We start from the raw sequence: 25909 nt of genomic DNA, 5'->3' as shown, positions 1-25909 counted from the left end.
TATATATATTTATTTATTTTATGTTCTGTTCCAAGTTGGCAGCCCAAAATAACAGCATACGGTTGATAACCCTCTACACATATCTTGCCTTGAAAACTCAGCTCGTAAAGGAGCTGTCCCTAATGCCATACCGTGCTGGTCAAGGAACATTTCAGTTCTGCTGGCTGAAATTAAGCATAATCATTAACTCTAAATCCATCACCTTTTTTTTTTTTTTCTGAGATATGTACAACTGGATCACATTTTAAGGTTTATTTTTTTTACACATTGCACAGTGATATAAAGCTATAGGATTCGATATGCAAGAGCACGATAGTGGTCTGTTACTTGGAAAGCGCAATGATCTGGCACAATTAAGTTTGTTTTAGAATATAGATATTTTAGAACTCCCACATTGCTATCAGGAAAGGCTGTGCAGGAAGGATTGACTATATAACATGGGACTGACTTGTAATGAATAAAGATGGTATCAACAAGGACTGATTCAACAGAGACGATGGTAACACAAAAATAACAAACCACCAAGCAGGAAATGAAAACAAAAAAGTGATGCTCCCTTATGTTTTCTGATCTCAATTACCACTCGCTCTCAAATGTTGTAATTTTTACATGAAGTCATAACTTGAGATCACATTTATGGTGTTGTGCCAGAACCTTTGTGTTCCTGCCCACATTGGGATAAAAGAGCCGAAAGCCTGGCAAAGAGCAAGCTGCTGAAATTATACCTGGCAGTCACGAAGGAACCCGAGGGACTGAGTTGCCCAAATCACTCTGAATTTGAGAAAGGCTGCTAGGCTTTTGAAACCAGTTGAACAAAAGTGGCACGAGCATACTTCAAAGGCGCTAGTGCAGTATATTCATGAAGTTTCAGCAAAAAGCACAACCAAGAAGGAATGTCAGGCCAGGAAGGAGCCAGAAAAGCAGCCTTTGATGGGGCTATGAGAACCGAGACCAGGGGAAACCAAAGCAAAGCCAAAATAAGAAGATCCTTAAAGAGCCAAACTTTTCCTGGAGCAACTGAAGAAAAAAGATGCCAAAGACTATCCTGAGGGAGAAACAAGTCCCTGATTAGACATATGGAGACATATGGGGAGTAGAGAAAGTCTACTTTTTGACCTAAAAGAAACAGTTCAAAAAGGCTTCAAAGAACGGCACATAAATGATGTTTTTATTTAAGCTAATTCTTAAGATGTTGCTACATAATCCTGAGAATAGAAGATCCGTGCTGTTTTTCGTAGAAAATAAACCTCTAGAATCAAAATAATTCTAAAGCAACTTCAAATTTCCAGCTAAGATGCAATTAATATTCCAATATAAGAGAAGTCTGTGCAAAACTGCTAGTCAAGAGCTGGCTTCTGTCAAGCTTCTGCCCTCAAAAACAAAGCTTCCTTGCTTCCTATCAAAATAAGAAATAGATGCTTTCAAAATAGAAAAATAAGGTTTATGCTACTTTTAGTGGATACATCTAATACAACTATTTAAAAAAAAAAGATCTGGGAACTCCTGTCCATCTGTATTTTTCCCCCCCTTTAAAGTATCTTTCTCAAAACAAGTCTCTTAGCTACAAAACTTCAATCTTTGCATTATCTGTAACAATCACAGATAGGAAGTAAACAGCATAAGGTTCGAGTAACTTTCTCTCAGAGTGCATCACCTGCTCAGCGCTTCTAAGGGACACAGAACTGTGCTGAGCATGGTCATAGCTGAGAAGTCAACTTTATTTCTTTTTAAAATTCATCTCCCATGGCACCTGCAGCACAGCTACGTAGGCTACATGCTTGGGAAGACAGATTTATATGCGTTTATTCTTCATTTCACAGGCAGAGGGACCACATATGTTATTAAATCTAACAGACAACTTCAAAAAGTCAAGATCTTGCTGCTTACAGAGCTGGGCACAAATCATTCCTTCTGCTAAGACGCTATCCACAACAATACAGATAGTGTCACTTGAACCATAAAATGTAATGGCCCATAAAACTAAATACATCAGAGGCACACAGAAGACAGCTACCATTATTATTACTATCATTGTGAAAGTTCACACTTTTTAAAAAGATTATTCTAAAACAGACTGGATTTTTTTAAAACAATACAAAATAATTTTGACTTTCATTTTTCCCCTTTGATATATTTTGGTTTAAGAATTGAAAAATTAAATCATTTTTGTGCATATGTATATGTTTTCACCCCCATATATTCAACATGTTTACTTATTATTCTGCAGCTTTTCTCAGTGAAGCGAAAACAGAAAGAACTTTCTGAATCGGGAAAGCGAGGAAGTCAGGGGACTTTTTAGCTTTCAGCTTTTGCACTCTGTCAGGTTGAAAAAAGCGAGGTTTTTTATTTCATTCAAACATTTTGCACCAATTTCTGCTCTAATAATAATTACAGTAAAAATGCAAACAGATGACAAATCAATTTATCATCTTCATAAAATGTTTTACTTGAAATGGAAAATACAATTCTCAACAAATCCAACATTTGGAATTAATATACCATTTGTATGAATTTAGAAAAATTTCAAAATAAATGTCAGTTGTTGTACTGACATCAAGATCTGACTTTAATAAAAAACAAACCAATTAATTGCAATGGCTGAAGTTTGGGACATAAGTTCTTTTCTTGATCAGTACTGTTTGCAAATGCTTGGAATAACAGCTGCTGGATGCCATGTGTCATTACAGAATTTCATCAGGGGAAAACCACCAACTTGTTAGTTGCATTTTCCTGGTCTGAGGAAAACAAATTTAAGGAGACATTATTCACTTTCAAGGGATAATTTAAATAGCATGGATTTTTTATTTTATTTTATTTTTTTTTTAAGGAAATATACTTTCGGCTTTTACAGTTATGCATTACTCTCAATTAAAAGGTTTTTCATTACAGGAAATTCTTAGGACAGAAAAATACTGATTTGTCTGAAAATTTAAAGTAGTTAAGGAGAGAAACAATGAGGTAGGTCAAAAGCTTTCTCAGTCAGTATTGACATTTGAGAAGCTCAATTCCACTGTTATAATTTCACAATTTTTATAGACTTTAGATAGAGGCTGAAAGGAAAGGCTCTTCTAATTAATATTTCAGGCTGGGAAAAGTTATAAAATGAGCAATAAATGAACCTATAAAACAATCTGTCCTAGTCTGATGTAATAGAACTGGAAATAAGATTAAAACTGGGTTAATAAGCATGGAATGTCCTTAATTTACTCTTGAAGATGCTGGCTTCCAACACAACACAGAAGTCATCAGCCTTCACCAAAGCTAACAAACCCTTAATTTACTTATTGTTCACTATAGTGTGATTGCACACTGAAAGTGCTACAAGAAACAAGGTACTAGTGCTGCTACTGCTGGCAACAAGATCAAGAGCTGTAACATCGTCCCTTTGGTCAACTACTTTGCAACATTCCACAAATTTTTTTGTTCCTCTGACTCTTAGATTCGCTGCAAGTTTCCATCACAGCTTTCTAGAAAAACAAGGGATACTGAATTGTACAGCGCAGAAGGAATTTACAATTCAGTGATACTGCAGCTTCTAGCAGTGTAGCAAGCTATTAAATGTGCTGCTCTACTATAAAAACATATGTCCAGAGAAAAAGAGGGGCCAATTCTGAATTCAGATGTTCTGATTTTATAATGGCGTCATTCCTTTTTTGTTAACAGTCTGTCTCGATCTAAACTATCATCGGTGGCCAAAACTCTGCTCTGGTAAAGGTCAGTGACAGATTTTTTTTAAAATCAAGTTTGACAGCAGCCTCAAAATATATTCCACTACACTCCCGTAATAGTGAAAAGTACTCTACTCAACACATGGAAAACTACAGCATGCGTGTATCATCAATAAAAAAACTCCAGAAAGTCACACGGTACATCAAGACCTGTATTCTTCAAAGCAAATGATGTGAATTAAGCTTTCCCAAAGGAAAGGAGAATTTCTAATGAAGACATTTGCAGCTGATGTACCTAGTAAATGCTTTTACATAATCGTATTTTCTAAAAGAACAGATCAAAGTGTCCCTGAACAGTTTTACCTACCCATTTCTGGTTCAATCATTCAGAATCCTGAATTTCCTCAACTACTGCTAATCTACTCCAACAGCATACACAGACCCAGATGAAGGCCATCGTAATTTGGAGAATCTATGGAAGAAGGATCTGTTCCTCAGGTTTTGGGCTTCATTAACTTCAAGAGTGATTTTTTTTGTTGTTAAGAGTCCAGTGTTGAACTTATTGGACACCAAATAATAGTAAAACTCTTAGCATCACTTGGAAAAGAATTCAGCCAGTGCAAATGTTCCTGACAGTTCCATTCCCATTATTCAGGATTAAGTCATATTTCGTTTAACTCGGAACAGATGATTCACTGATCACTCCTTTCCCCATGTTTCTGATAGAATCTCTGAGGTATCACCACTGACAACGAAAAATACACACCAAAAGCTAAAATTATTTGGTATTTTCCTATACACCTTTGAAGATCAATGTCCCATTTCCAGGTACTACACAGATACACAGACAGAACAGATACTTTTTTTAGGAGACCTGCAGTCTGGGTTCATACCAAAATGCAACCCAGTAGCACACAGGTGGGTGAGACATACACAGAGGGAACTTTGTTGACAAGAACTTTATCTTTGCTAATGAGTTTTTGCATATTTCTGTTTGCAACTCCTTTCTATCTCCATACAAGCCCTTTTACCAATCAATATGGTCTCTTTTGTATATTGAGCTATTATAAAATAAATTAACCTTGAAGGAAAACACAATCCCACCACCAAAGCCAACAACAGAAGTCACTGTGCCGTTGGTGAAACAATCTCATTCGTTTTTCAGAGCATGGTCTCTGGTTTGGTGTTTCTTACAGCCTTCTGCTATGTGCACACCTCCTTTGCTCACACATCCAGCACAGCAGATATCCTACCCTTGACACACACACTACAGTCTTCCTACTGCTAATTCATGCAAAATGCTTTAATATGTGCCTTTCTGTTAATAAATTCTCCCCCAAAATTGCACAACACACCTGGAAATGAAAAGTACCGATTCGTATCTTTTTCAGTGCTAGTTGTTTCCTCTCCTTACCTACTGGCACCATCGACATTTTGCCTCTATCTGAGCCTGATGCATTAAAGCAACTTATACAACCCTCATTTTCTTGACCATTGAAACCGAGGAACCGACAGCTGTGGAGTTGACACTGCAGTACCAGCTCTGCAGCAAAACACAGGTTGTGTTTTATTTCCAGGACTAAGTGAGATGGGCTGGATTTGAAGACAGCACCTCCTTCTGTGTTACTGCTGTGGGACAGATACCTCATTTCAGTGTCATTACCAGCCACTTGTAACAAACCAGTAAGTAAAAAATCACACTAACATGATAAATAACTTGATTATAACACTTGCTGCTGGTGAACTCTGCAATGCTTGTAGGGTTTAACACAAATATTTAGCACCATTCCAGAAGTATGGAATGATATGTTTCAAAACAGTTGTAATAATAATAATAAATGAAGCAATATATAAAACAGACTCATTCATAGGTCCTGGTTGGAGCCCAGGGTTTCTATCAAAGAAAAAGAGTATCTGTGCATGAAGCACAACTACTACTTTTTGCTTCCAGACCAGTCAGGAACTGATAGCTCTAGATGAGTAATTGATGGAGCCTGTATACAACAATTAATCCCAGCAGACTGGATCAAATAAAATCAATCAAGTTTATAATTTAAAGTACTTATTCCAGAAAGAAGACTTCTGTTCACAGAATACAAAAGAAACGTCTAAAGCATGCTGCTGTGGATGATTTTCCAAATACACTTTTTTCCAAATGTTACTCTCAGTAATACAGAAAGATTTTCAATACACTAAATATATTTCAGATAATTAAAATAGCATCTGAGCTCAGAACTGAAAGCTGTGCTGCTGATGTGGGATTTCAGTCTCTAGAATAAGCCACAAATTGGTCATTTTGTAGTTTTTTAATGTCAGAATCTGCATGAAACGAACATTAACTGTTAAAAATATCCAACTGTAGAACTAAATGGTTTGTTCTAAGTCAGCATACAAATCACAAAGGGATGCTCTCTGATCATCCTTCTTCAATTAGGTATTTGCTCAGCTGCTTGAAAAAATTTTAAGAATTTAAGAACTCTGAAAAAGTGGACTGAAAATATATTGGAACTATGGAAAGGATTAAAACCAAACAACAGACATGCAAAGTCTATCAGCTGGTGAAATCTCACTGTTTAACATTATCTTGCAAAAGCGCTGGAAAGTCCATGTAAGCCACACAGGTTTTTGTCTAAAAGATAAGCTTGTTCTTCATTTGCAAACGAGTCACTGTGGTTTAATTTTAAAAAGGGATGGCTGTTGTGGCCATACCCTTCAAAAAAGTAAATGTTTTAAAAGAGAGAACACAGAACAGGGAAGCTGTTTCACTTTTTCACACATTTCAATTGGTCACAAAAGATTTAATAAGTCATGACCACCATTTGTGAAACACCAAAAAAAATCCCACAGATCATTTAACGTAGGCAGACAATACAGAAATCTGGAGACTGGTCTAAATCATCAAGATTTACTGTTGTACTTAATGCGGTGCAAAGTTTAACTGTGTTTTAATGGCCTGAACTCTATACCTGCCATTTAGCAAGCTGACAACACATACACATGCACGCAAGTATTTTGTTTTTCATCGGGATGAAATGAGATCTCTCCGTGCCGAGCAGATAAGCAATCATCAGGGTCAGCCAGCAGCAAGCAAGTAGTTGCTATCCAGCTAAGGATATATAAAATATATGATGTCAACCCATCACGGGCACTGACAATCCAATTGTACCGTTCATCCCCCAAATTTTTCTTGGGCTGAAATCTGGAACGTGGGACAGTGATTTCTGAAAACACACATGATGCTAGGGGCATCCCTCCTACTTCAAATAACTGAGCAGGGAACTATTACAACATGCAAAGTGATGGGATAAGGACCTATTTGCAGCATAAAGACGGGGCTCATATCACATGATGAGAAAAATCATAAATGAAGAGCATTAAAAAATAAACAAAACAAAAAAGAAATGATTTCTGTAGATTAGCACAGCAAGATAGCTTTGTGATGACTGCTATTCTACAAGCAGAGATTTTTATTACCAAAATCTCTAATAAGAGACAGCTTAGACCTATGCCTTCTATGAAGGTAGAGAAAATTATTTTTCCTTATATTTAAAAGATTATCGCTTCATATCTCATCTCTTCTTATTAAGTTTACAGCAATATTAAAACAAGATTTGGGTGAATAAAGAACATAATATACTCCAAAATAGAGAACATATTCTTTGGAGCATTATAAATGCTCCTGTCTGCTTGAATGGAATTTTAATGGAACAACCCACCCTCTTAGGAGAAAAATAAAAAAAGATGACAGAAAATATTATCCTTTTCCAAAACCTTCATTAAACAGCCTTGCTTTACAACCACCAGATCACTCTACGGACTCTCGTTCAGGGATGGTATCAAAGTACCTATAAGTGATCCACAAATCATCTTTATTAATTTTTCCACCAACCAGAACACTTACACAAAAAGAAACAAATAATTTGGAAAAAAAAAAAAGTAATATTTTTCAGTATTAAAATAAGCCAGTTTTAACACATCCCTGCACACTTTACTACTTTTGATCAGTAAGCCAAAGAAAAGCAACTAAGTTTGTGATGTGAGAAAGGTAGGAGTGCAAGACTCGATAGGTCATTAAGATATTGTATTGGGAGCTGGGACTTCTGAACAGAAGACGAAAATAGTTGTGTGACATAATGTCTAAATCTCGAGAAGTGCTAGGGAAAAGCTCTATGTTTAAAACACAGACCTTATATTCTGCTCTTAGAGCCAACTATCTGCTGGAATTTACTATTTGCTCCCAAAACAAATCTTTACCTGCGTCACTGAAATGAAGCATGAAAGCAGGGTCAAATTTGAATCTTCTATTATTAATGGAAAGCTATTTCCTTCATGTTGCACTTTGCCAAAAGCTGAACTGACTAAAAAAAATGCCATAAATACATTAGAGATTTTGCTGCTCAAGATTTTGTTTACTTTGCCTTGAACAGAGGATTTTTTTTTTTTTCAGCATATGAAGGTAGGCTGGGTCCCAAATTAGAAAAGACCAAAAAAAGCAAGGCAAAGCACTGTGCGGCTGCTGAAGTGTAGTAATTACTGATCATCAAAACATGGGAAAACGTCTTAAATAAGCTGACTTGAAAGGTTCCTTACCCGAGCCGCATCCTTCTGCTGCTTTGGCTTTGCACGGCCAGCCTCCTACTTTCTGATTAGGGAGACTCACTTTGTAATAAGACTTTTTGTTGCAGCTTGCCTAAATTACACTTGTAGATTAAAGCAGAAGGAAATGGTTAGATTTGAAATGAGAAATAGCAATTTGAAATGTTTACATTCGTCCTACATACGCAGTTGAATTAGTTCAGAGCAGCCCAGCGCTGCATCATGCGGAAGAAATTTCTCAGTCTGCTGGACTAGGCCCACACTCCTTAAATCTGACAGGACAATCTCGAGGCAAGATTTGAAGTTTACATTTAGACTTTATCTTGTTCGTAATTCAACTGCTAAAACAAGAAGGGCTTTCGAAATCTCAGGCAAGTATCGTGGTACCCAGGGAGCATTAGTGGACTTCAGAGGAGACCCCGAGCAGAGGGCAGGCCTGCCCAAGTTTTCCTGAGCCCACATCTTAAAAGAGATGCTGAGCAGCAGAATGACAACAATTAATGACCTTTAACAGACTGCAGCACATGAATAGCTGCACACCAAACCCAAAGTGCACTGTAACAGCAGCTTAATACGTGGTTTATCTCCAAAGTAGCAGTTCCTTTCTTCCATTCCCGATAAACTCGGTTAAGCCTGTTTCTTTCTTCCATGTTTCCTTCCTTTTCAACATGTAAAATCTACTTGGATATGTACTGGCACAACAAAGTACTATTTCCACTATTACATTTAGAGGAAAATGTCACCACAATAGATCAGTTCGTTCTCGCACTAAGGGGACTGACTGCAATAGCTACTGCTTGTGTCATCCCACACGTGTGCAGTGAGCTTATCTTTTATGATTACTTCATCACCACATAATAACTGCTTTAAAGTCGAGGGAAGAAAATGCAAATATATGTTAATTTTCAAAAAAATCATCTGATCAATCCCAACCCAATGTGAATTTAAAAAAAAAAGTTAAGCCAGCATTCAGGATCAGCAACCACCCAATGAAAAATTATTTTCCTTAGCTGGGGATATCATAACAGTAAATAAATTCATGTAAGTTGTTGTTATTAATAGTATTAATTTAGCTGGGTAATGGTGCCACTCCTCCCAAGCAAAACTCCAATGAAACAAAACCAAAACCAAACAGAGCGGTTGTATATTTTCTGCACGTCATCACAGAGATTCATCTTGTCTTGTCTGCTCTCCCACTGGCTTAATGTAAACTTGAATAATAAATGGAAAACAGGCAAAGAGTCTAGAAGTCCTTGCTAAGCACTCTGAAAGCACTCTGAAAAGGAGGGAATATTTATCCATCATGATGAATGAAATCGGGTTCAATTTCACGAATACCAAACTGCTCCAGGGACTGCCAATGTATAGCCGTTACATCTTGGAACAGAAAAATGTAGTAATGAACATGTCTTAGAGTGGAAAATGGAACACCTGACTGCCATCAGGGCTTCAAAGATGACTACATTTGAGAATGGGCCATGCTGCTGGAAAAACAGTTTTTCCTCTTGACCCAGTTCAGGATAGTGTTCCTGGGGATGCATCAGGCCAGCACGAACATCGCCGGCTTTCTCTGTAAAATAAAGCAGTACCTTCTGGCACAAAAAAGCGCAGACAAAACCAAATACAGCCAGTTTACTAATGAAACTTGTGACCCAATAAAGTCAGCAGGGATGTGATACTGCTGACTCTCTGGTATAAAAGATATTTTTTTACTGCCTTCCCAGCAGAACGCATAATTAATCAGTAAGAAGTTGGGGACAGAACAACGGGTAGAAAAAGAACTTAAATCTCAACAAGGTGAAGGAGACAACAAAATCATAGCAGCGACTAGTTACCCTTTTTGTACACTGCTTAAAATTTGCCAGGGTTGCCCTCCTACCCCCTTTTAAAAAATCTTTGTATAGGAAAGGAGTTACAAAGCAACTTTTAGCAGTAAAAGTCACGAGAATTGCTATATGTGGGCAGGTTAATGCACTGACACTCCTACTGAAATGAAAAAAAGAAAAAAGATTTCTGCCTTTTCTTTACTTTGAATCTATGAATAATAAATAAAAAAAAAATAGCAATCACTTTTTTGTAACAGAACATTAAGGACCTTTACAGAGAAAAATAAAATACTTTACACGTTTTGACATTTAAAACCATAAGAATAAAAACTGAAACAACTTTCCAGTCATTGTGGCTTTCAATATCTGCTACAGCTTTCTGCAATGTCTGCAGAACTTAGCCATTCAATAACTCATTTCTGAAATTCCACATAATTATCCAGGAGAGAAATACAATTATACGCAACAAGTAAGTACACGTGCTCATCGTGTTTGAAAAAGTACACTCACTTCCAGGCTCTCCAAGGCAGCTGAAAGGCAGAAGGATCGCTTAACTCAGTGACACAGACGTGGACAGAAACGGTCCCCTCCTCACTGGATTAGAGTTTAAGTCTTACCAAAATAGAATCCCTGGATTTACAACACAAGTGGTTTTCAAAAATGGTACCTCATCTATAGAGCAAGGCCTCATTGACTTTCAATGAGCTTCTAAATCACTCAGCATTTTCTCTGAAAGTGGATAAATTATGTTATGTAGTAAAACATATTTGGCGTTTTCAGTGAAAGATCAGAATTATTTTTGCATTCTGCAACTACAGAGAATGTATTTTTCCATTAACGTATCGTAAGTAGCAGATCCCTTTCTGCAATTTGGCTCATAGTTTCTTATATTTTCTTGACTGCCATTATGGCACTGCGTTTTCCCCAATATCATCTCCTATTATTGAGTAAAGAAATTCATTGTTCTGTTGTCAAATATAACAATGTGCAGTGAGCTACTTGTAACAGAGCCACAATGACAAGGACCATGGAAGATCAGCTGCTATGCCAATGGACAGCATCATACCCTGGTTTACAATTACAAAAGAGGTGCAAACCTTCTACAAATGCATGTTAAATTCTATAAATTCAATACCTAAAATCCTCATAAAGTTTGTTTTCTTGTTTTTTGTTTTTTTTTAATCCATACAGATCTGTAAATCTTAATATACTTAACTGTTTTAAGATTATTTTTCTTGATTTTCATTTCCTAAAATACCTGTTTAACTAAAGTACTACCTTCTCTAGAAGACTAAGTTTTCAGAACTTAGAAGTCTGGAAGTCTGGCATGTATTTTGGTTTATCTGCTAGCAAGAAAAGAATTTAAAGTGGAGAACAGCTCTTCTGTAGGCTGCCAAAGGAGTGTATGTGCAACAAAGGACAATCCTCATGAAGAAAAAAAAAAAAAAAAAAAAAAGGAAACATTGCAATTAAAATGCTCTTGCTAAAGTTTAAGTAATCTTACTTTATCCGTAAGTACATAGTGCTTCTACATCAAATTTGCATAAAGCACTTTTTTTTTTCCATTTTGTTTCAAAATCATTCTGTTCATTTTTGCTCCTAAAAATACAGCCGACCTGCAAGACTTCAGTACAACCTATTACCAAAGAGTCACTTAGAAATAACCAGTTACTTTTTCAAAACCATACAGGCAGTGCCTGAGTTCCAGCTGCACTATATTGGGTCTTTAATTTTGTTGTTTTTCTTCTAACAATCCTGTTTGTTTCTCTGTGCATATTATTCAAAGCAGATGTGCTGAAACAGGACAAAGCTTTTTCAATCTACTACTACAGCTGGTGCAGAACGTAAGGTCGTCTTCCTCTCCCTCCTTCGCACACAAGCACACACGCGTGCACACACAGACCCTATGTCAGCAATGCATGCAGAAAGACTCACGCTGTGAATGTGTCTCTGTCCCCATGGTACGACAGTTTACAAGGTTGATGTCGGAGCAGCACATTCCCTGCACTTCAAATTTCCTCCTCATTTCTTAGTTTTTGCTGAGAAGGTAGCTGACAATCATCTTAATACTACTGCCCTCTACTGCTTAAAAATTAGGGCCAGGAAAAAACACTCCTACATTATAATCATTCTTGACCAAAGAATCCCAATAACAATTCTTAGTATTTTTAAATCCAGAACTTTTTAATTAGATCCATTATATGAGAATTGAGAACTGTGAAATACGGTTCTTTTCTCTCTTTCAGATAATTTGGTATTATTGAAATTGGTAATATTGATAGAAAGTGCAGTATCTATTTCCAAAGGCAATCAGAATGCATATTCAGAAAATACTTTAGACGGTTTCTCTCCCAATGAAATAACATCTGCAAAACGCATAGAAGTGAGCAGAAGCCGAGTTAATATTTCAACACATTTTTGTTTGTATAACTGAAAATCACGTTCAAGTTACGGACTAAATTGGACGTTAAAAAACCATGGTGCCCTCGCTAAAAGCCAAGTGTGAGCATCTCAGTAATTATCAGGGAGGTCAAAAGAGGCTTAACGTAAGCTCCTAAGTTATTTCTTCTACAAACAAACCTATTCTCATTTTAGTTTGATCTGATCGCAAGTAACAGTCCCTGGATTTTACGTGGAATTATTAGAATGAGCAGGGTTTCTTCTGAACATTTGGAACCATTTCTCTCTTTTCCATCACTCAAAGATTTAACAGCTTGCCCTTCGCTTCAGACTACAGCAGAGTACAGAAGTAGGACAGATGTTTCAAACATAGGTGGTGAGGTCATATCTCCTCCTGCGCTGTATTACAGGGTGTGCTGCGTGTATTGAAACCAGATCTGAACAAGACATCAGATTCATTCTCCTCCTGAGGACATTACAGACAAGCCTTCGCTGATCTGTTTCTCATACCCGTGTATATCCTAACTTTTAAGGCCCAACAGCAGCTAGCTGCTACTTTGCAGCACTGGAGTCTGCTGTATTTTCTCCATCACAATGGCAATTTTGCAAGAATCTCTTTTCTGATCGTGGATTCATGAACTCTCTTAACAATCATCACGCATATATTGAGGATGCTTTTCTAAAGCTTACTTGCTGAGCCACCTCCACAGCCCTGCACCTGAACTCTCCCAGATCTCAGAGCTGCCCCAAAGCCCACAGCAGCAAGGTCAGAGACAAAGTTCAGTAGGAGATAACATCCAAATGCCTCATGGAGCAGCAGAGAAATGTGTTAGTGTTATTAAGGTGACCCCCTCGCTCTCTAGGTATACTTAACTCAACAGTTGTGGATCCCTCTCAGTGCACCACTGATTACAAATTTACCTAGAAGAGACTGTGTCTACAACTATTTAAGATGTCAAGTTTCTTTCTGAAAACGGTAATGAATCAAGAAGCAATTCTACGTGTTTATTTCATACACACAGGAGGAAGAATGAGAGTACAAAAGCAATTTACATTTGCTAGCTTTTTGCTGCTAAACCCTAGGTACTGTTTGTTCTGGATTCTCCTCATTATTCTAACTTACCTACAGATACTGATACTTGAGATTAAGTGAACTAATGCTGCTACTCTTATTAATTATTTGTTCATTGAGCAGAACAAATTATCAGCTCTCCAGTAATATATATGATCTTATTTTAGATTTTAAAGTGCATTAAATTTTTAATTTAAAAACTAAGGCTATTAGTTGAAGATCATTTGCCTGGTGTCATTTTAATTAATTTCTACAGTGGAGAAACACTGGCTGTGCAGATGTAAAAAAAAAAAAAAAAAAGAGTGTCTAAAACATGATATCAAGGACTGTCAAACTGCTGAAGTCGGCCTCTTCTACCCCTCTACACCCCAATAGATTTCCAAACCGTGTGGCACCACGTCAGCACAGCTTCTGCAGGATGCACACTCAGCACCTCCTGGGATGCAGAACATGGAAGTTCACAAAGGAAGAAAATGATGAAGTTCAGGAAAAAGGAGGCCAGGTGATCAGAGGAAAGAGGGAGACACATCAGAAAACTTCTCCTAATTCACAAGTATAAAATGCCAAGCCCACAGAAATCCCCACTGGTCAAAGGCTTCAAGTGTTAGTTAATACGAAGTCTAATTATTTTTGCAGTTTGGTATTTTTATTAAACGTGCATTGAAATATGAAGCTTTCAGCTAATAGAACACATGTGTAGGTAGAGAGTTTTTCTTTTTGGCATGATTTCATTAGTTCCATGAACAATGATGCCAAAAAAACAAGATCTAAATTCAGTGCAACTACCAGGACGGACGATTCAGAGTGGGGCTGGGGGGGAGAAAAAGAAATCAACAACTGCAACACTCTGCAGAGAAGCTACCATTTACTGCCAGCATCACAAGGCGTAAAACATATCTATCACCTTGGAGGGTTTACTGATAACATTTCACAGCCAATTTATGCCATTTTTTACTTTTGTTCTTATGAAGTTAGCAGCTCCATGCTTTGCAGCCCCGGCTTCTTGTAAACCTTTAAGTTGTGGTTCAGAGCAAAAACCTGCATCAAGAGGCAGACCTAAACCTCTTCTGAACAGGCAGAATATTTGAAGGCTGGGAAGTGTACGATAATATATGGGAAACAGAAGAATAAGATGAATTTTCAAAGGGAACATTATGAAGCCAAGCTGAGACCTAGTACTATTAATAAGTACATATTGGTCAGCTAAGAATATTTGATAGCTGACTAAGGTCTCAAATGTGACACATTACTCACTTTCCCTATTATCAATATTTTTTGGTGTCCCCTGGCAGAGTGCACTGGATTTCCTAACGAGGAAAAAAAAGACCGTCTCCTGAAAAGTAATGGACAGGTGGGAAAACCACAGAAGTCCTTTTGATCACAGGTCATGTACAGATGACTGCAAGCTACTGGATTGTTTGACTTCCATTACCACCAAACCGTATCATATGACAGGTTTTTGTGCTCTTATCCCACTGCGAGTGCCAAGGAAAATGTATTAGTTTCAACTTCCATTCTTAAACCACAAACAGAATTTAGTTTAACTCATTTTCCTTTGCACTTTTTTTATGAGCTAATAGCTCAAAAAAAGGTCGCTCGGCACAGATCAGCTGATCAGCATAAGCCAGTCGAGCCACAGAGCTCCCCTCTACCCCCTGGCATAAAGCGCACGCAGCTGCTGCAAGGAATCATGTGAGTGCTACTCATCCACTTCACTGCAAAACAGCCCCACAGGGCTCCAACTGCTGCTGAAGGTTTCAATGTCAAGCAAAGAAAGGAGATAAAATCCCCTAAATAGTTGCTTGCTCCTATTTTTTTTTTGGTCCACTGGAAAAGCGTTAAGCAGCGAGTGCTTTTGGAGGTGCTTAAAGGTTGCTGTGGATTAGTGCAGATGCCAGCTGAAGCGTGACAACGCCAGGCTGCCAAGTCCCACGGGACAGCAGGTACTCTTCTGCACTAAAATGCAGCTGAGAGCATGAAGAAAAAAATAAAAGGTTCCTTAGAAAAGCTGGATGCAAACTTCACTTCCTACATAACAGCCACGACCACTTAGTACCAAATTATCTCTATCGTATACACGGTATGTAATAGCACTGATGCCTTCATACAGATAACCTACTGACGTTGATTTCAACAGAAATCAATTAAATCCTGCTTTTCTTCCCTGTCTTGTGTATACTGTCACACACTTCAATGAACAATGCACCCATATAGATATACCCACATGTGCACACACATTTACAACCAAGCCCTTTGAGAACACCGTTTTTCCAGTGCAGCTTTATTTTCCAGGTACTAACGCAACTTGGTCAGATGATCACCAAAACCCACAATTTATGTGCATTTGGGTTTTGTAAGCTTTTTTAACTTCATAAGTATTTTAGCATGAGACACAGCCGAATGTTATTGTTGTATGAGAGGACTCACAGGTCCCTGCCTAGCAAGGGGGATTTCCAGGAAAACATTTATCATCCAAGCATTTCTCTCAAAAACAGCCTGGATTTGCAACAATTTTCTAGACTACATTATTTGTTTTTATGTGAGAGATGCAATTTGTGGCATACTTGTTATGAATATGTAATATTTAATACACCAAATTCAAATTAATCCATACATGTCATTGTCAGAGATATATACCATCACCCAATATTAATTTTCTAAGACAACATAATTTTGATAGCAGTATTTTACTCAGAAGGAAAAGTGAAGATTAAGTTCTAAAACAAAGGTTCTGACATGTCTCCAAAAAATCACCTTTCTTAGTCTCACTTCTGCAAATGTATTCTTGATTAAATTCTCAGTAACAAGCATTTCAAGTGCAGGGGTTTTTTAATCTTGATTTTTTAAAATACAGTTTAGATTGCTTCCCCATATAAAACACTGTATGCGGTCAAAAGTTCAGAGTACCAACAACTTTTCAAGGCCTTAGAGTTCAAGAACCTTTGTGGTCTAAGCCTTTTCAATTCAGTGCAGTACTCAAGTTCTAGTCATATGTCTCACAGCTTATTATTATTCAACACGAACAAGAAGAAACATAACAAAATTTTTCAAGTGGCCTGGCTAGAAAGCTTCCTACCAGAATATTCTTGTGCTGTGGGTATTGTAATAATTCAGCATTTAGTAAAGCATGTCTGAGATCAGATGTTAACAATTTTGCCAACACCTGACATGGAAATTCTGCTAATTTAAACATTTACTGACTCATCACTCAAAGCAAAAACTTTTTTCTTACCTCATGTATGCATAAGCACCTAATAAAGCCATCTTATCAAAAAGAACAAAAGCAGATGTGAAAGATCAGTTTCTCCCAAGACAGCCATATAATGAAAAAATAGCTGCTTAAAACTCAGCAATAAATGTTCTTAGGTTTGCACAGACTGCAGTCCACATCTGGCCACAGTGACAGTTGATAACACGGAAAAGAACATACTGTACGTAATATAATCAATCCCGTTAGTAAACATACGAGTGAAGAGGCCAAAGAAAGTATAAAACACAGGGATAAATTATATTGCAGGAGGAATGATATAAGTTTGGTCAAATACTTTTAGTCCACAGACAAAATACTAAGTTTGTTGTCTCATTTTGCAAGTTTTTATTTAAACAAAGGCCAGAACTGATTTTGTTCTCTAAAACAGACACCAGTAATGCCAAATCATTCCAATTGCAACAATTATAAAGTAAAATGCTGCTTAAAACTCAGCTCTGTTCCTACCTGCCCGTCTTGACCAACATGAACTTGATGTATCTGTAGGTTTCCCTGTAAAACAAGAGCATTGACAATAAATACAAGTTGGGAATTCAGAAAGTTCTCTATCCTGAAAAAGGCCTGTTTCTCATCTCATTATTAAACAACTTCAATATTAAGGAAACCTATTAATTTAGAAAATTCTTCTGAGGGCTATTTTGGCAATTCAGCTACACTTCAATGCTCGGCACTTTAACCACAGAGGATAAACAGACTTTTAAAAAAGCGAGGAGGTTTTTCAGCACCCGCATGTTTTCATTTTTGAAAGATAGTGTGTAATGTACAGCACTTTCATGCAAAGTCTGATTGTATGGCCTTTGAGGTAAGATTTTCATTTTTTACTTATTTATATAAAACTGAAAATGTAAGTCAAAGCCTTACTAAACTAGAATTAGCAGTGTAATATTTATTTGTATGGAGTGCTAGTCACTGCCTATGCTAACATGTTTTTGATATCGAGTTTTGATAAAATAAAGGCAAATATAGTTCTACTACAGGAATTACATCTACTACAAAAAACTCTGAATCATGTACTTTAAAGGAAACTGTAGCTACAAAATCTAAAAATGAAAGCAGTGTCATTACAAACTGAGTTTTTATTCGTATGCTCAGAGATGCCTTTTTAAAAGCACACAGATTAAGAAAAAACAGTTACTCTAACACCAAGACTTGCAGTGAAATACAACATTCCAGGAAAGAATTTTAGTTCTTTGATTTGCATATTTTCTACATTTTCTTTTACTGGCAACACATTGTCCTTTTTGAAGCTGTGTACATTGCAATAAATTCAAAACCAGATGTCTTCATCTGTCACAGACAAATGTAGTGCTTAAAATTCTTACATACAAGAAACTCCCAACCAATGGACGCTGGTGTTTAAACCTCAGGATCATTTACAACTAGTAGCTGATGAATCCGATATTTTTTTTCCAGGGGCTTTTTAAACTGCTTCAACTTCATTATAGCACACTATGCATTCCCAGAACAGTCTGATCCTTCCTTTCTTCTGTAGGTCTGACAAGCTCTGTCAAGACTACTGCCTTTAGCTGTAATATTTATATAATATTTATTATATTTACTCTGCAGTACCTCCCCCTGTGTCATCAGTATTCCTCCTCACCATAAGTGGTTTTATGAGATGTTATTTAGGGTACTTTGGAAATGGATTAAACTAACCCACAAGCAGATATGCTTAATGTTGAGTTAAAAAAACTCTACAGGGAAATCATACAGAGTAAATATTGTGGTCTGTATTTATGCTTAACTTTATTTTGCTATTCCTTTTTCATATAAACAAACTCTAAGAGCAAAAGACATCTGACAGCAGCCTTTGCCATTAGGAGTCTCTTTACATTCCTAAATAACCAACAAGACCCTCAACTCAGGTAAATTGAGATGGCTTCAGTTGTTCTGCCAGAGTGGGAAAAAAAAAAGTTGAAATTGGGGGGTTCAGTATTGGATTTATCCATTTCTATTCTCCTGCACTATTTTTATGGAAAAAAAAAATATGAAGTGCAAATACTGCACTGCCAGAATACTTGATCCATAATGAAAGTAAATTCACTTCAATACAGAATTTATCTTAATAGATGTAGTTATCTTAATAGATGTAGCAAACAGATTTATCTTAAAAGATGTAGTTTGACTGTAACACACTTATAGTTTTTCTGTAACACTCTGGAAGTACTAAAGGAAAAAAGGTCAAGGGAAAAAAAAAAAAAAGACAAATAGCATATTGCATTTACTGCTGGTGCACACATTTTATCCTGGCTCCAGCTCACTTCTACCCTTGCAGTCCATGTAGCATGCTGCAAGAGTTCCCAGAGGTGCAGTTTTAGAACTGGGACCCTACGTCCAGGCCACTGCCTGCTCCATAGGTACCCACGTTTTTGGCTCACCTCACTGTCCTGCGTGATCTGGACTTGCTCGCCTTGAGGAACTTGGGCTATGTGGAGATGTCCCTGCGGGATCCACAACAAAAAAAAGACACCAGGAAGCATCAGAAGAAAACCAAAACTAGAGGAAGAAACTAATAACTTGGATTCAATACAGCTTAACATATTCTCAGTTGTAGATGGAAGCAAAATACTTACTAAATGAAAAAGATTAAAAATTGCTTTCAAAAAGTGTAACCACGTTTCACCATATTTTCATGCAAAGTATAACTGAAATGAGTTTTGAAGAGAAAACCGTTCATTTTCATGTAGGAGGAAAAGGAAATAGACACAATAAATAACATTTATGTAATTAAATAATATTTCTCTACAAAAGAAGCATCTCCAATTTTTGACTGATACACAAAATATAGGACTAACTTGCTTTGGTAGATTAGCTCTCCTAAACCTGTGTGCTCAAAACAAGAAACCCATTTAAAGAACTTAGAAACTCAGTTCTCAAAACAGATGTGACAAAACTACTCACAAATAGTTACTCTTAGAAGGTATCTGTAAGAATCTATAACTCTTTATAAATTCACAAAGTTATGGTGAGGTACAGTTCCATGCTAACAACCATCTCCCAGGCTGTTATAAATTGGCACAAAGTTATTAATTTGAATGCAGTTCCACTGGCTTATATTAGCTGAGAATCTGCCCTAACGGTTTTAATAAGGTTAATGCTTTGTGTTGCTGGCCATACCCGCCACTTCAGAATGGTATCGTGCCTATCATTTGATCAAAATGTGGATAAGAAAGTGGAAGGAATTCCTCATGCACCCTGACCAGCCTTGAGAAGTCATTGCTACTATGATGTACCTGAAGGGAGATTGGATTCTAAATAACCTCCTTCAGGGTTTATAAGGCTTTGTGTTCATTTTAATATGCTTGCATGAGACAGAGATTAAAGATAATCATTTGGAATTCTGTCAAAAGCTCTTCTTATTTTATAACGCAAGAACAATTGCATGTGATTTTCAAAGAAACACAGATCCCTCTATTTCAAACAGTTTCATTTCCTTTGGAAGGAAACTGTCTATTTATAGGGAGAAAAAACATACTGAAAGTATCACTCTGACAATAGAGACTGTATATAAAATTAGAGCACAGCCCAGTCCATGTTGAGATTAGAATCACTTTCCCTCCTTAACATCAAGCTCTCAGGGCTCCCAGGAAAAAAACACTGAACATCTAAAAGATCCATTTATAGTATTTCCAAATAAGTGATTTATTTTTTTTTTTTGTCTGGGGAAAGGGGGGAAAAAGGTGACTTTCTTCACCTTTGTATCACGCAGCATTCCAAAAAAGAACTGCTCACTCATCGTTTGCAGATACATTGCTGGCCTTCAAGGACAGCGTGTTTAGTTTGTCCACGAATTCCAACAAAATCTTTTTGAATCGTAACTCTTGAAGCCTATAGCTATTCAGCAAATCCTTGGCATTCAATTCAACAGTATAGATGACTACTCCCCTACTAATTGCTCAGACTGACCTATACACATCATTCCCTTGAATTGAAAAAGCAGTACCACTTTCTTCTGCTTCAGGGACATCCCCATATTTAAGACAAATGATGACAACCCTTAGGCCATGGGTTGCAGTGGATAAAGAGTCTTTGATAAAGAGTCTCGTGGTCAACAAATGTCAATATTTATAATTTTCACTTATATATGCGTATCTGAATGGATACAAATGTAAAGGGCTCAGCTAACAGATGTTCAAAAATACTTTAAAATGCAGTTATTTTTAAAAATGAAAATAAATGAATCTGACTCTACGAATCAAATGTGGTTTTGTTTTGAAAGTCACTGTCAGAACTACTTCTTACATGTAACTTGTACACTTTGTAGGTCTGCTATTATTATAGTAACTGTGCAAGCAAATGGCCAAGTAGAGACTTGACTACTTAATTCTAGTCAGAGTAATCAATGTACGTTTATCTGTAACAATTTTGTGAGCAAATCCTGCACTGAGATTTTTGCCAAAAAAAACTTTAAAAGTTGTGGGTTTTTTTTGTAAGCCTTCAATGTTTATTTTCTGAAAATCATGCTTAAGAACTGACGATAGGTCCTTTCTTAAAAATAAAATAAATAAATTTCAACTGAAGCAAAGTCTGCAGTAACACAGATTGTTTAAATAGAATAATGTAGAAAAGGTTGAGTACATACTACTTGGACTTGTCCATCTTCTCCTATTTGGTGGATCTGGACCTGCTGAGCATTGGCTAGTGCATAATGTAGTGCCTGGGGCTGGTTCTGTTGGATCTCATTAGAAGCTGAAACTGCACTCTGCGAACCCTCTGAAAGAGACAAAAATGCAGCTCTATTATATTTGCAGATCTCGTGCCAGTGGCCATGCAACAATGCATACTTAAAAACCGTGGAAAACAAACGCAGTCAGTAAGCAGATGCAGCTCGTGTATACCTTAATATTCTTTATGCATGGTCACTGCTCACCCACAGATTTGCTACAAGTTCCAGTGGAGTCCCAAAGGTTATTTCGTCTCCAAGAAAGCAAAAATCTAAAAGCTATCTTTTGAATCTAGATTAAGGGTTCTGCAAATGTAAAAGTAGTACCACAGGAAAAACACACGCATTTCGTAGGCAGTTTAACACTTTCTTATGTGCACCTGTGTAGCTGAGAAATATTACTGCTTATTTCACTATAATACCATGCTCTACTACTAGTAAAAAAAAAATGTGCAAAAATCACCCTCTAAATCATCTCACAGCTGACTCCCACAAAGTCAAATTCTATGATAATGTCTCAGTTTCCAAAATCCCTGATCTTTTTCATGTTGACACATACAGACTTTGTTTCCCTCTCCAAATACTGAGGACAGAACATGAGATGTCCCAGACAGAGAGAAGCCTCAGCACTGCAGGCACGCTGTCTCAAGGGAGAAAAAAAACAAAACAAGCAGGTCAATTAACAAAAATAATAAAAAAAAAAAAGCAGGTCAATTTCTGGACTTGGATGAAATTTAAACACTACCTCAAACTGGAAATTAAAGGGTTCTGAAAGTGCTCCTAGTGAAAATGTATGCAGAGGATAAAACCAAAGGACCTGACCACTTTCTTCTGGTCACTGTGTCACTCACCAGGAAAATCATTGCATGATTTCAAGAGGAAAACAACTTGCATTAGAAGTTAACATACTGCATATTTACTTATAGGCTTTCTGGCTTCAGGGAAAAGAGCATCATAAATGTAAGAGGCAAAATGCAAGTAAAAAGAACTAAAATTGTTTTCTAATATACAACCAAACTTTTTTTTTTTTTTTTTTTTGAAACCTGGAGTTTTTATGCATTTGGGGGTCAACGATCTTGAGACTAATAATGTCTGTACTAAGAGGTTGAACTGGAATAGGAGGGAGAAGAGGCTGATTGTGTGGAATCCACCACCAGCAGGTGACCACCGCGGGATACCCCTTTTCCTTTTAAGAGTCAGGAAAGGCAGCGGAGCTTACAGGACAATGACACTTCGGCAGCATGTGACAAGTTCAAGTACACACTGCTGGGAAAATCCTTGAAACATCCCAGTATCATGCCGATTAGTAAAATTCAGCATGAGTCCCAGTTTTGTTGTTTGTTTTTAATCTGAGACAACTGGGAGAACAGGACGGTCGTAACAGTCTTTTAGAGTAAGGAATATGAAGCAAGGCTTTTTATATACAGTATTTCTGTAAGCAGTTTAATGGTTTTCTTTTGCTATGCTACGAAAATATATCATACGAAATCTTTGAAGTGCTACGTTTGTTTTACAATTTTTCGAGAGTATTTATTGCTCTGACCATGACTTATGCTGCATGGTAACATAAAACACATTAAGATCTAACACGCGGTAGCATTCAATACTACAGGGCTTTCAAACTGTCCAAATACAGGAAACTGTAATGAAAATATTTAAGAAACAGTGTCACTCTACTTCCATTGTAGATAATTTTCTTACAAGATGTTATGTATTGTTTAAATAAAGACTACAAGGGCCTCATCCTGCTCAGAGATGATTGATGGCTGACGTGTTTTTTTTTTTAAATGTGATGGATGGTTACTGAACCAACACACCAGGTTCTGGTTTTCATAAATTTTTAATACCTCTACTTAATACCCTAAGATTTATTCTGGAAACAGAATGTTACTTTCAAAAGACTGAGCTTTATCCAATCATACAAATATTTTACTGGAAATGTTCTTTAATAAAATTATCCATTTGTGCTTTTTTTTTTTCATCATGTCTGCAAATGTTTGTGGAAAAACACAATTCTGAGTTTAAGTCTGACCATGGGAATTGGACACTAATTCAATACCACTGAGCTAGTATTTACTTATTTGTTGAAAAGTTGAGTTGCCTAAGAATTCAACTAAACAGCTGTAATTATGTCAACAATCTGCAAATATGTAACTACAACCAGAGCGCTAATGCACTAACTCAGTAAAACATAACAAGTCCATGTTTTTGCTATCTATTTAATACCTTACATTTGACTAGTAGGTAACTCCAAAAAAATACATCATTTCTTAAATATAGCCCAGTCGGTTACTGTACAATCCTGGTATTTCCTGCACTGTTGTACGGTATTGCTGTGAAGAATTCAGGACTGGATTAACAAATCACGACTGGTACAAAAGTCCTGGCTGCGGTATGAAAAACTGCAGTGGCAGCCAAAGAAAAATGTGATTTGTTCAAATTCTGATACTAGATCATTCTGCAAGTTTCCTTATGCAATTAATGCTTATTTTTTATTTCATAAAATAGCATTTTGCAAGGATCCTAAATGGCTAAGAATGCCCACTGTAACTCATCTTGCTTCTCACAGGCTACTGCTAGTCCGTACAGCTGTGATTTCATCTTCCCAGTCTCTACTAAGTAACTCAACAGCTGAGCTGCAATTCACCATCTGGTCAAACCACGGTGTCCAAATACATCATCCTTCATTTAGATGTGTGTGTGTATACATAACTTCATATATTTGAGTGTATGTATAGATACACATATACATCACTAACCGCAAAAGTGGACTTGGGACATAAGGCAGGTTAGATACTTGCTTCACTTCCAGATTTAATAACTTTTTTCACAGTACTTTTCCTGTAGCCTCAGCTACCACTACACAAACTGCAATGCTGTACTTCTGAGCACACGCTAAGATGCATTTATAATTAGTATTCATTTTCTGATTGGGAAAGTGATGCAATGGAGTGAAATCAAAGAAATAAGCACCAGCAGGGAAAACATGTATATATTTACATATGTATTATATGCACATATTGAAATGCATTTTAAACTTTATTTAAAAACCATCTTTTGCTTCACAGATGCCAGAAATTATTAAGCTGTTCTGAAATGGGAAGAGAAGATATGCACTGAATGCAGTCACACTGTACATCTTACCTAACCTACTAGGGTTACCTACAAATAGTTTTCCAGTTTGATTTCAGTGCAACAGCCACAGTCTTCCCTTCCTCCTCCCCCCCCCCCTTTTTTTTTCTTTTTAGGAATAAAGAAGAGGATTGAGCAGTGTCTAAAAACACATCTTTTATATTTGTTTTTCTCTAAATATCTGACCAGACAAAAGTAATATTTATCCATTTTTAAACAATCTCCATTAAAAATAAACACAAACATGAATAGCACACAGCTTGAATAAAGGATACGTCAACAGTTATAAATCACTCTCATGTAAACTATCTGGCTTCACATTTACAACTTTGATATATTAGAGAATCCCTGGCACTCAGAAACTGCACAGCTGAACTCTTGCTGTGAAGTCTTCCATTGCACTACTCAGGGGTACTTCAACATCAGCCGAATGGTGTATATAGTGCCAAGACGGAGCTCCTGACCTGGGGCATCCCCAAAGCACCCTCCGTGAGAGGGAAGAGCTTTGGGAGCGACCCAGACAACAGAAAATGCTGCACTGACCACTTCACAGGTGGATAAGTTGCGATACAAGAGAAAAAGAGAAAAAAGTAACTGCTGAAATATTCCTTCCTCAGAAACTGAAATTGGACTTTTCACATTTTCCATTTATTTACTGCGTCTGCTTGTGAGTCAAAGAAAATTCAGCCTCCGTAAGTCTGTCTTGACAGACAAACGCTCAGGAGTTGGCAAAATCATCCTCCGTAAAAGTTACTCGTCACATTTTTCAAAGCTAATCTTTCTCAAACATTTCAGAACAAGATTAGATTTGTCAAACAAATGTAATTTGTAACTGTTTCAAGAGTATGTGTTTAACTTTCAGCTAAGATCAATTTTAAAAATTCCTCACTTCAAAGACAAAACCTTTGGCATTTTATAATTCCTTCCTATTCTCGTTATGCTTCGTATTTATCAGTTGAGCATCTGGCTTCTCATTTTGGAAGGAAACGTAGGAGGTACGGATTCTGCAGCAGACAGGATTCAAGTTTAGTCTCCTTTCTTACATCCTGTTACTCAAACTGGGTTTACTACAGGCCTCTCAGCTCCATGCTTCTGCGTACAACCTACCTTGTGTTTTCTCACTTGCTTGATATCATTTCCTAACAAGGAAAGGTTAAGGGGTAGACAGAAGTAGCCTTCAAAAACACGAAGTAGGATAAAGCCCCACTACTGAGCAATTCACAGAAATAAATCTGTATCCTGTAAGCCATTATCGCAGCCTGACTCAGGAGTGCTCCAGCACTC

The 25909-nt window shown here is 37.0% G+C and overlaps 1 protein-coding gene across 4 annotated transcripts in view; it reads right to left on the bottom strand.

Annotated features, from left to right (window-relative positions):
• BANP (BTG3 associated nuclear protein) overlaps positions 1–25909 on the bottom strand; it is a 145786-nt gene that overhangs the window by 51426 nt on the left and 68451 nt on the right. For 3 of the 4 annotated variants that reach the window (XR_014318360.1, XR_014318361.1, XM_082770219.1), the window contains exons 9-11: positions 21413–21543; positions 19209–19280; positions 17278–17322 (exon numbers count right to left, since the gene is read on the bottom strand). Coding sequence is in view for 2 of the 4 variants with exons in the window: in XM_082770219.1 (XP_082626345.1) it covers positions 17278–17322; positions 19209–19280; positions 21413–21543 (248 nt within the window). In the remaining 2 variants the exon portion in view is untranslated. The remainder of the gene's footprint in view (positions 1–17277; positions 17323–19208; positions 19281–21412; positions 21544–25909) is intronic. The other variant, XM_082770220.1, reaches the window with a different exon arrangement.

This window comes from Aythya marila (genome assembly GCF_965140915.1).
Source record: "Aythya marila genome assembly, chromosome: 12".
NCBI lineage: Eukaryota > Metazoa > Chordata > Aves > Anseriformes > Anatidae > Aythya > Aythya marila.
This window is presented reverse-complemented; position numbering and strand designations above follow the sequence as displayed.